The sequence below is a fragment of the Callospermophilus lateralis genome, chromosome 8 (genome assembly GCF_048772815.1).
Source record: "Callospermophilus lateralis isolate mCalLat2 chromosome 8, mCalLat2.hap1, whole genome shotgun sequence".
NCBI classification, from domain to species: domain Eukaryota; kingdom Metazoa; phylum Chordata; class Mammalia; order Rodentia; family Sciuridae; genus Callospermophilus; species Callospermophilus lateralis.
This window is the reverse complement of record NC_135312.1, coordinates 92,773,504-92,785,923: the sequence shown is the minus strand read 5'-3', so window position 1 is coordinate 92,785,923 and position 12,420 is coordinate 92,773,504. Positions and strand designations below refer to the sequence as shown.

At 33.0% G+C, this 12,420-nt stretch overlaps 1 protein-coding gene across 1 annotated transcript in view; it reads right to left on the bottom strand.

The window, feature by feature from the left end:
* The window catches only part of Emcn (endomucin), a 108,134-nt gene that overhangs the window by 60,766 nt on the left and 34,948 nt on the right, over nucleotides 1–12,420 (bottom strand). Inside the window, exons 2-3 of the mRNA XM_076864739.2 lie at nucleotides 12,099–12,215; nucleotides 5,149–5,226 (exon numbers count right to left, since the gene is read on the bottom strand). Coding sequence (XP_076720854.1) covers nucleotides 5,149–5,226; nucleotides 12,099–12,215 — 195 coding nt within the window. The remainder of the gene's footprint in view (nucleotides 1–5,148; nucleotides 5,227–12,098; nucleotides 12,216–12,420) is intronic.

The following is a 12,420-nucleotide window of genomic DNA, read 5'->3' as shown; positions in this document are numbered from 1 at the left end:
GTGAGGGAGAAGGGCTGGTATCTAATTATCTTGTAATTACTAATGTGTGATTAAGTTTGTATATTTTTAGAAACTATAAGACATGGTGACATGGATTATATTAGGAATTTAATATGTGGTCATAACAGATTGACTTGAATGTCCTGTGAATTTTAATTGCATATAAAGGAAGATTAGTAGCTTTATTACTTTGGAACTATATGATTTTAATTACAGCACTTTATCGAATGCCACAACTAGAAAAAATCTGGTCCATATTATAAGGGGTAAGAGACTCTTTGACAAAGTTAGAATTTACAAAAACATGCTACGGAATAGGGAGTAAGTTAATTTTTGACAAACCTACCATTTATTAAAATATATGCTACAGAATACTAGTATTGTGGTATAATATTTGCTTTTTTAAAAAAAAGTACTTAGAAAGAAAGTTAATCAAGAATGTGAAAGAGCTATATGCTTTGATTATGTACAGAAATTGATGAAAGAACAAGACACATAAAATGGGAAGATACCCCATGCTAATGAATCAGAATAATTAACATTATTAAAATGTTCATACTATCCAATTGGAATCAGTGAAATTCTATTAAAATCCCAAAGGTATTCCTCAAAAAATTAGAAAAAAAATCATAAAATTTGTATTGAAGCACAAAATACACTAAATAACATGAGTAACTCTAAGAAAGAAAAACAAAGTTAAAAGAATCACACTTCCTGATTTTAAATTATATTTCAAAGCTATAGTGACCAAAGCAGCAGGGTACGGGCATAAAAATGTACACATAGACCAGTGGAACAGAATAGAGACCCCCCAAATAAATGCAAACACACAATTTAGATTAACTAATTTTTTGGATGTTAACTAATTTTTGACAAGTACACTAAGTGGTCACAGTGGGAAAAGTATAGTCTCTTCAATAATTGATGTTGAGAAAACCAGATTTCCACATGCAAAAGAATTAAAGCAGACCCACTATACACAAAAATAATCTCAAAATTGATAAAAGAATAAAACTCCTACAAAAGAGCTTTGGGGAAAGCTCCATGTTGACTGTGGCAATAATATTTTGGATATCACATATCACACCAAAAGCTTAGGCTGTAAAAGCAAAAAAAAAAAAAAAAAACAAAAAAAACAAAAACCCATGAAACTACATCAAACTAACATGCTCCTGTAGAGTAAAGGAAACAATCAACAAAACTAGATGGCAACCTGCTATTTGGGAAAAAATTTTCAATTGGATATCTCATATTATCCAATGCTTATATAAGCTCATGCAACTACACAGCAGAAAAACATCTCAATTAGAAAATGGCTAAAGGACATAAATGAATATTCTTTAAAAGAACACTTATGGATAGCCAATAGACACATGAAAAGGTGCTCATCATCATTAATTATCAGGGAAATGCTATGTAAAAACCACTAGTAGATGTCAGCTCATATGTATTAGGATGGTTATTATCAAAAAGTCAAGAGATGTTGGTGTGAGGATGTGGACAAAAGAGAACACTTGTATACTATTGGGCATGTAGATTGTGCAGCCTTTATGGGAAACTGTCTGGAGGTTTCTAAATAAATTAAAAATAAGACTGGGGTTGTAACTCAGTGATACAATGCTTGTCTAACAGCTGCCAAAACTTGGGTTTAGTCTTCATTACTGCAAGATAACATACCCCAAAGAAATGAAATAATCAATTTGTACATCTATATACTCTTGCATGCAATGAAGCATTATTCACAATAACCAATACATAAGCAATCCAAGTTTCCATCTATGGAAGAATGGACAAAGAAACTGGTATGTATACACAATGAAAAATCCACTTTAGTGCTTAAAAAGGACATGGTTGAACCTGAAGGGCATTGAGCTAAATGAAATAAGCCAGACAAATACTACATAATCTCACTTCCATGTAAAATTTTTAAAAACACATCAAATACACAAAGAATAAAACAATAGTTACAAGGATGAGATGAGGAATAGGAGATGTAGATCAGAGCATACAAAATTGCAGATATATAGAGATCCAATGTACACCATGAGAACTACAGTTAATAGAGTTGCATTGAATTAGGGATTTATGTTAAATGAGTAGTTTTTACCCATTTTTCCTGTGAGAAAATGGATATGTTAATTTGCTTCACTATAGATAGTAATCATTTTATTCTATATTTCATACAATACCATGTTGGTTGTGTTAAGTATACACAATATATTTTTAAAAGTTGTTTGCATAGTCAAATTGATTTAGGGATTTATAAATTAAAAAAATTAATGGATTTTGTTATTTAGGACAGCTAATTCTTTAAGATATATGATATTGGGCAAGTACTAAGTAGTAAAATAATTGCTCAAGTATCTTTATTTTCTTTTTAAAATTTGGTTCTTTTTGGTTTTACATGACAGCCGAGTCTATTTAGACACCATTATACAAGCATGGAATATATCTTGTTCTAATGCAGACCTAGTACCTCAGTACCTCTGTTTTCAAAGACTGTTTACAGAGAGTGCTCCATATAAATTCTGTACTCATGAAAAGGTAGAATAAACATAATCAATGTCTTGCTTCATTTCAGTAATTTCTGGGATAATATTAAAGAGCCCCTCATAGTAATACTGCAAGGAGCCTAAATGCCCATACCAATGGCCCCAAGAAGATGCTTCTAAGCATTGGCAAAGACTTGAGGATTTTGCTCAGATTCTTATGATCTTTCTCCTTGGGTTGAAATATTCCAGATTGTAAATAAATTTCAATGTTAAGTCCAAAGGGGGTGTGGGATGATGCAAAGCAGTGCAAAGCAATGCCCTAACCATCTAAAAAGAACTTAAATGTCATTTCTTCCAGTATGTTGCTTCTAGGGAAGAGGAACCATGCTATAATGGAGTCCCAAGGATTCTGAAAAGAACAAAAGAATAGTAGTAGAAGAATGTAAGGTGGGTAGGATTTGAACCTTTAATTGGAGAGGAAAAAAAAGGAGAGAGAGCTTTATTTCTATGTAAGTTTTGTATTTCCTTTTTATTTTTATATTACTTAGATGTTGGATAAGGGAGTCCTTAAGGACCCCTGAACTGCAGGTGTAGCAATGGTTTCACTCTTGCAAGACCCAAAAGATGCTAGTATCTCATGGAGCAGATCTCTGAGAACCTTCTATTGTTTAGGGCTAGGCTGATTGTGCAATTAGATTTAAAACAGATTTATCCATTTTCTAACTCTGCTTAGCAGTGTAGGTTCTTACAGAACTTTGGGACAGATCTCAGGCCAGGAATAAAGGTATATCTGCATAGAGTGGCCCCCTGTTTATAAACCCCAGAAATCAAATGAGTTGGAATAGTTTGGCGGCCTCAGAGGGATTTAGAATGTGAGATATTTTCAAAAATCCCTCTGCTCTTCCTTAGAGACTTCATCCCCACATAGATGTTGACTTATCTCTTCCTTAAAGTCTATTTTAATAGTGTTTCTTAGAGTCAGATCAAATATTAATAGGTTTTTTCCCCCTTATTTCTCAGGTACCTTGATCCTATTTACCCACGAGTTCTTAAGTAGGGATAACCAGTAGTGCTTCTGGGGACCTATAAAACTTCTGCAATGTTTCTTTTGAAAAGTGTTGTTTCTCATTGGTTACCAATGAGTTTACACTCAGGTCAGGTGGTGGTTGAAAAAGAGTGCTTTGTTTTCTAGTTGTATAATGCACATTCATTTCTTGTTTTACTCGGAGTAGAATTTAAATATATTTTATTTTGATAATTTTAATCGTATTTATGAAGCCCTGTTTATTCTAGGTTAAGTGGGGAAGTTTTAAGAGCTACCTTTGGTAGAAAAAGAGAAAAATGGTTAGAAGTCCACCTTGCCACTTCAAATACTCCCACTTCTACACTGCTTTGCCCAAAGTAGTTCAACTTTTGTTTGAAATATTGGCATTTAAAATAAGATTTTATGTAGAACTGTTTAGGCTGATTAAAAAACTTGGACAGTGGTAACCTGATTTAATAGTGAGTATTCTAAAATGGTAACCTTGCCCATCCACACACAAAGTAAGATGAAGAAAATCACAAACTCTTTCAAAACTTGGTAGAGGAGGGAATACCTTCCTATTCATTCTAGGAGGCTAGTATTACCCTGCTATCAAAACCAAAGAGTCACAAGAAAATTACAAAGAAAAGAAAATTCAGATCTGTTATGAATATAGAACACAAAAAATCTTTAAGAAAATGATACCAATCTAGCATGATGTGAAAAGAATTATATACTATGATCACTATGAGGAATGCAAGGTTGGTTCAACATACAAAAAGCAATGTTATATGCCATGTTAACAAAATATAGAATCAAAATCACCTTATAATTTCAATACACTGAAACCTCAATATACCTAGAAAAGGCATTTTAAAAAACTAATACGTTTTCATGATAAAACACTCAATAAACTAGGAATTGGAGATAACTTCCTCATCCTGATAAAGGATATCTATGAAAAACCCTTAACCACCACCATATTTATTGGTGTAATGCTGACAACTTTCTTTCCCTTAAAATTAGGAAAACGACAAAGATCTGCTTTAACTATTTCTATTCAACATCAAACTGTAGGTTCCAGTCAGCACAAGTAGGCAATTAAATAAAATAAAAAGCACCTCCACTGGAAAGAAATAAAACTACATAATATTATCAGATGACATCATATTGTATCATATAGAAAATCCTAAGGAATACACATGTGCACAGGCACATCCCCTGACACAAACTGGAAACAAATAAGTTCAATGAAGTATCAAAACACATTAATGTATAAGAATTACCTATTTGTATAGAGTAGTTAAGGAAAATCCAAAATTAAAATTAAGCAAAATAATTTACACAAGCAAAACATTGACTAAAATATAAGGAATAAGTTGAACAAAAGAAGTTCAAATCTTTTATGCTAAGAACTACAAATATCACTGAAAGAAAGACTTAGAGAAATGAGAAGCCATTCCATGCTCATAGATTTGAAGAAAGCACACTCTTATCAGTATACCAGAATCCACTGAATTTTATACTTTGAAAAGGTGACAGTTATGCGAATTATATATATGTGCGTGTGTGTATGTGTGTGTGTGTGTGTGTGTGTATACATAAATGGTGGAAAAATTAATCATTACTCACCTTCATTTTTAACTGATGTTGATGAAGCAACAGTTGCTGCCATCAGAGATGTATTTAATAATTCATTGTTGATCGCTCCTAGTTTGATAAGGTAGATGACATTATTATTAATCACAATCTCATTTCACCTGTCAAGCCATAAGTAAAAGTAAATCAAATTTGGAGGTAAACTGGAATAGGGTAAGCCTTTGTCTACCTTTAATTTTTCCATTTTCCATCTCCTTTTGTCCAAAGAGGATTGTTAAGTATTGAATGCTTGAGAGGTCTGATTTTACACACACACACATACACACACACACACACACCTTGCATGACAGATCTAAACAGCAAATTTCCCTGACAGGTTTTTTCTTTGGTATCACTAAATATATGAAAATATATTGCAAGAACTATAAAATCTAGTAATTTAAAATCATTTTATTTTTCTCTGTGGGGAAAAAAATGACCTGGCCAACAGAATCTGGGAATATTATGATTTGTTTTTCAGAATTACATTCCATTTTGTTAATTTAGTTATGTTAATGAAAATTCCAGATGAGCATAGGTATAAAGTAACTTGCAAGCTCCTGTAATTAATTTGTTCATGATGTTCTTTGAATACCTGTTCTGTGCTAGGCCCCCTCCTAGACTCTTGGGGGTATGGTATTCAACTCTTAGTATCTTTTTTAATACCTTTATTTTATTTATTTATTTTTACGTGGTGCTGAGGATCAAACCCAATGCCTCACATGAGCTCTACTGAGCCACAACCCCAGCCCTCTTGCTATCTTTTTAATCTAAATAATATCAAAATAATTCCTAGCATTTAGTAATGTTATTTCAAATAAAGGGGTACACTGAAGACATGAGTGTTAGCAAATATTCAGACTTGCCTTAAGTAGTTAACTCCTCAGTATGATACACACTGTAGTAACAGTCTCTTCTTCCTTAATGCCCTTTTGTAGTTAGAGCAATGGTTCCGTATTCACCATAACAGCTACAATCCTGGTTCTTATATTTATCAATGCCATATTTGGAGGAAGAATATAAGTACTGCACAGTTAATCTAATGCTTTGAAATCCTAGTCCAGCAGGGAGTTTCAAAGGTAAATTGACTAGAGGATACCAAGGAAGATACAAATTGTGGAGGATTGCTGTGGACAAACTTTAAGGTAGGTCGGGGAGGCTTGGTCCACTGTTCACTTCTCTGTTCTTGTGGTTATTAGGGAGTACAGATTATTTGAGCAATGGAAATCACAGGCAGATTTGTGAATTATATTGGAAAGTGGAGAGCACCTAAGTATTTAGGACCTTCTAAAAATCTTAGAATCTTATGTGGTTATAGTTTAAGAAAAGAAACCAACAAAGGAAACCTTATTTCTAAAAGCTATGTTTGAGATTTTGCATTGTCCATTCATATGATGTCAGCATCTTCAAAATAAGGTGTAACTATGTAAATAAAGTGTCCCCATTAGCCACAGCTGGATTTGTTTTCATTTCATCCCTACTCTTGGGTTTTCTTGTACCAACAGCAGGAAGAATCAAATTTTAAAAATTACCTTTCTATTGTCTTTTACTAATACAGTAGGACACACATAATGATAATAATGAATATAAATAAACTATGTCAACAGGGATCCTGTGATTATGTTGCTGATCATTATATATAATCAGTGTAACAATTTATAATATAAACACAAGTTACTTTTCCAGCTTTATTGAGGTACAATTGAGAAATAAAAATCATACATATTTAAAATGTATAATGTGATGTTTTATATATATACATGCTCTGTAAAATTATTACCACAATAAAGCTAACTAACATATATATCACTTCATATATTTAGCTATTTTTGTGTGTGTTTGGTGAGAACAGTGAAACTATCTTAGTTATTGCTAATTTATGGATATAAGTAAGCATTTTGCATATATGTTATAGTGAAATTCTCCCGATGTGCTACATCTGTTAAAATTCTGATGTATAATGCAGATTATTATTGTAAGTAAAATGTTACAGTAACTTAATTGTTATGGTTTAGATCAGGTATCCCCCAAAAGCTCATTGTGTAAGACAATGCAAGAGATTCAGAGACAAAATGATGGAGTTGTAAGAGGTTTAACCTAATAAGTGAATTATTTCTTGGTAAGGATTAATTTTGCAGTAACCATAGGCGGGTAGGGTGTGACTGAAGGATATAGGTCCCTGGGGTTATGCCTTAGGGTTTATATTTTTGTCCTGGCTGAGCAGAGCTCTCTTTCAACTTCCTGTTACCATGCTCCTAGCTGCTTTCCTCTGCCAAACACTTCCTCCATGATGTTCTGCCTCACTTCAGGCCCCAGGAATGGAGTCCGCCATCTATGGACTGAGACCTCTGAACCCATGAGCCCTTAAATCAACTTTTTCTCCTCTAAAATTGTTCCTGTCAGGTCTTTTGGTCACAGCCACAAAAAAGCTGCCTAAAACACTAAAGATAAGTGATTTCTTTTAACTTTATGTTCAAAGTAATGATTAAGTACTTTCAGGAAGTTAATCAGAGAAATAGACTGAAGTTAATATAAATATTGAGCAAGTACTATAACCATATATTTTTAGGGACATTATGTTATTTTAAGTCAATAGTGTTTAGATTAAGTCATTAGAATCTCATAAATCTACTTGTAAACTTGTTTTGTAAACTAACATTTATAGCATTTCCCAAAATAACCTTTGAGAGCTGGGTTAAATTCAGCTCAGGTCACAAGTACTTCAATAAAATATCGAATTTGTAAACATTTATATTTTGTGAAGATAAACTTACAGTAAAATGTCAACTTTACCACTTTAAAATTCTGTGAAGAGGAGAAAGCAGAGAATCATGTATAAAAATATCTCAAGTAGTTCATTTTCAAATAAAACTGTAACAATAGAAAGAATGGATAAAAGGAGAAAGAATATGGGGGGCGGGGAAATGAGGTCCCCAAACCCATTGTAGTCCCAACTATTTTTAAAAAATGCTTTTTAAAAACAAACTCCTTGTAATCCCAACTATTCATACAAGAAAAATGCTTTTTAAGTCTGTTCCTTAGTGTTTGATGTATTTGTTTTCTACACAGAGGAAATGCCACTTAAACATCACCACACCCAACACTTTATGTAAAATAGATGGCCCCAAATTACTTCTCTGGTGACCTTAAATTTGAGTGCCCATTTAGAATTAGAAATATCTAGCATCAGTGCTGAGAAATTTTTATTCCTGAAATATCATTCAACTTGTTAAAAATGTTTGAATACTAAATGTTTTTAAATCAATCTAACAGTCACAGTTTAGGCACAAAATTTCAAACCTGTTTTTGTACACTAGGAGTTCACTTTATGGTGGTGATATGCAGTGTCTGCCAAATTCTGTTTTTTAACTCTGGCCATTTGGTCTTTGCATAAAATATGCATTGTACTCCATATACATCTAGGAAGAAGTCAAGTTCCAGCTCTTTAATTGGATAGTCTCTGAAAGCAAAACCTGCTCCCGGCAAAGCTCTATCAATCAGTTATGATACTGTGACTATTTGGCTACAAGAAAAATTCTCCTCTAAGTTTCACTTTTTTTTTTTAACTTTTCTGATGATAGATTTTTTTTTTGTCATTGGCCAGAGAAAGAATATTTATGTGCTGTAGATAAACATAAGTACTATTAGTACTTTTAATTTTAAACAAAGAAAATCTGATTGAGAAGCTTAAAAAATGAAAATAAAACAGCTTTGGCATATATATATATATATATATATATATATATACACACATACATATACATATACATAAATATATATATGGCATATATATCATATATAAATATATATAATATATACTTATATATATATTTTTTTCTTCCTTTTTTTTTGGAAATAATTTGTTGTAGCTAAGAGGACCATGTTGGCCATGAGGAAGGAGAATAAGGAAATGCTTTACCATAGGAACAACTTTGGGGTATTATTATGTGTTTTTAAAATGGTTATTTTGAAGGATAGGAAAATGTATAAAACTCCTTGAAATTTAAACCCTTTATCAACCTGAAATTGGAAGCCAAATATACTGACACACTGCTTAGAACATGAAAATTTAAGGAAAATTCTTCATTACTGTGTATTAATTGCACAACGTTTAAGAGCATGGGCTACATCCACTATATATCGTTCAACTCACCTCTACCCTTAATTCACGGTCAGTGATCAAGCAGTCCAGACCCAAACTGTTCCTTTCTGGCTTCCTTCTCCAGTGTTGGTCCCCTGTCCTCTTCTAAGCACCACGTTTCCCCTCTCCCCGTGCTGTCTGATGGCTCCACTCAGCCCTGCCACCAGACCAGACTTTGTTTCTCCTACTGGGTCCAACCAGTGGTGGACCCCAGCTGCCCCCTCTTGCTTCCTTTCCCTGCCTCCTCACTTTCTCAGCTGGTCTCACTAGTGATCCCAGGATGGAGCTACTTTCCTCCCTTCAGCTCTTTTTCACTGGTGCAAAAAAATTCATGTTACCAGGTTATAACCATTAAAACTTCTCTAAATGGGTATTAGATGATCTAAGGTATAATTGTTAATTTTGGGGATTGATAATGGCGTTGTCACTTGGGATCAAATGGTTCATATTTTTTTTGAGATTCATATTTAGTGTGTTAAAGGAACTATGGCAAGAAGTCTGGATTCCCTTCCAAATACTTTAGTAGTCAAATTAAAGAATGGAAAGAAAAGAAAGAAGGAAGAAAGGAGAAACAAAAATAAAACTGAAGCAAATGTGGTAAAACCTACAAAGATATTAATTTGAGGTGTTTAGTGTATTTAAACATTTTTAAACAAAAATTAATAAAAGTAAAATATTTCTGATCTATTAAGATTTTGCAACTGAATGTGAAAAATTTAAAATTCATCTGAAGAACTTTTGAAGATTACCAACTGAAGTATAATTTCTGTCAACTGAGTAGTAAAAATCATAGAATGTATCAAAAAATAAAGGAATTATGAGTGAGTGAATATGCGTGTGAGTGTGTGTGTGTGTGTGTGTGTGTGTGTGTGTGTGTGTTGTACAGATAAGTTCAAGTGCTCTTATCAGTTGCTTCATAGAAGAGTGTTTCAGCGTCCAGTACAGAAACCACCAATGGGAAAGTTACCAGAAGCATGTTCTCACTTATGCCCTGACATGAAAAGATATGAGATAACACTTCCAAGTCGGGAAGTCAAGATGCATTCCTGCTACTTTGCTGAATTCATTTATTAGTTCTAGAAGTTTTCTGGTGTAATTTTTTGGATCCTCTAAGAATAGAATCATGTTGTTGGCAATTAGTGATAGTTTTGAGTTCTGGTATCACGAATTACCATTCTGCCTGAACTGCTTCATTGAACTACCATCTCTGCCCTTGCATGGTCTTTTTAACATAATATTCAAGGTTTGTGTTATTATTTGGATGTTAATATTCACTACCGAGCCTCACAGTCAGGGCTAGGAATCCACCAATCTAGAAAGCACAAGTTCCAAGTATAAAAATTGTGGAACTTCAAATTTTGGAATCTGCATGCAACAACAGTATTCACCTTCTTTGAACTATTACTTATGGGGGATATTATTAGTCGCAAAATAACATATTTTTACCCAATTAGGGCCAATTTTATGCCATGGACTCAGCTGGCAACTCACAGAAGAAAACAAGCAAACAGTTATATTTTGTAAAAGTGCTAGAATGCCTGTGCTTGAAAACCGGGAACACAGGACTAGAAAATTTTTATAATTTGGCATGAACATACTTTATATACAGAGATATGAAAAATTATGCTGTATATGTGTAATAAGGATTGTAATGCATTCCACTGCTGTTGTGTATTTAAAAAATAAATTAAAAAATCAAATTAAAAAACGCAGTGTGCAGGAGTTGGCTAGGAGCCTGCAGGGCATGGCTTGTAGTTGTGTCATTTGGAGTTTCCCTTGGTTGGAAATAGATGTTGTATGATTTTCTGGTAACAAAATCCCCATGCCACCCCTATTGTGCAATATTTTCTCCTGCCTTATAGAGAAGTTCTAGGAGGTTTGGATTTCATCTTAGAATCAAACATTGCAGAAATAGTGGACTTTGATCATCACATCCTTTACATCTGAGAATCACCACCCTATTCAGCTCAGTGAACTAGCCTTCAGTGGTCTGCATAGATTTGAGTTTGACCTTAGAATAAAAAAAATAAGGGGTAATGAAGAGGTGAGGAAAACAGAGGCAGGAATTTCATTTATTCAGGGCATTTTATATTTTTAGTCTTTCTGTGACCTTACTATTCTCACAGGAGTTTTTGCATCTAAGCAATCAACTAACAATTCTACTTTTTATTCCCTTCATTTATTACTGAACCTGAATATACCTCATTTTTTTTTTTTTGTTCATGGCAGGGTGGACAATACAGTATTCATTTGGTTTGACAATGCCTTGGGTTATTTATTGAATGCGTCTAATTGCTTTACAAATTTTTATGGATGATATTGTAATCTCCTTTAATCTAGCCAAAAATTTGGGATAGCTGTTGTCACTAAGTGCAGTAAAAATAATTATGACATTGCTACTGAGACCTACAAATTAAATCTATTATCAGCACGGTACAACACACAAAATTGATCTGTTATTAATATAGTTCCATCTTATTGGCTATGCTGCATAAGTGGAGAACTGAAATATTAGAAACATATTTTTATGGCTTAGATATTTTTTTTCTTTTCTAAAAGCAAAATTTTGTTTGTAACATTCACAAAAGGACCATTCTCAAACAGGAATTATCTAAAAGAATGTCTGCACAGAAGTCCACTGTGATCTTAGGATTCATTAAAAAAGCCAAAATAACACAATAACTTCAAAATAGTGAAACAGCATAGATATTTGTAACAATCAGATATTAGATCCTAAATTATTTTTTTGGTTAAATTATAAATATTCTAATATTAACTAAATTCCACTAAGAGTTAATCTTACCTTTAGGAGTTGTTTTATGGAATAATATATCAGTAGTTGTTGATAACGTTGAGATTGTTGTTACTACAGTGGTGATTGGTAGAGAAGTTGTTGTTGATGATGTATTAGTAGATGCACCTGAAACAATTAGAAAAAAGTAAATTATGCTAAAGTAGTTGCATTAACATTTACATTTATTTTGTCAGTCAACAGACTAGTATATTTAAATTAAGTACAGTAAACAGTGTCTACTCTGATAACCAGTTAGTAGGACATGGATTTGGAGCTAATGTTCTGGTTGTGAAGAGGTTAGTATTTGCTCTTCAACTGTACCTGATTTACA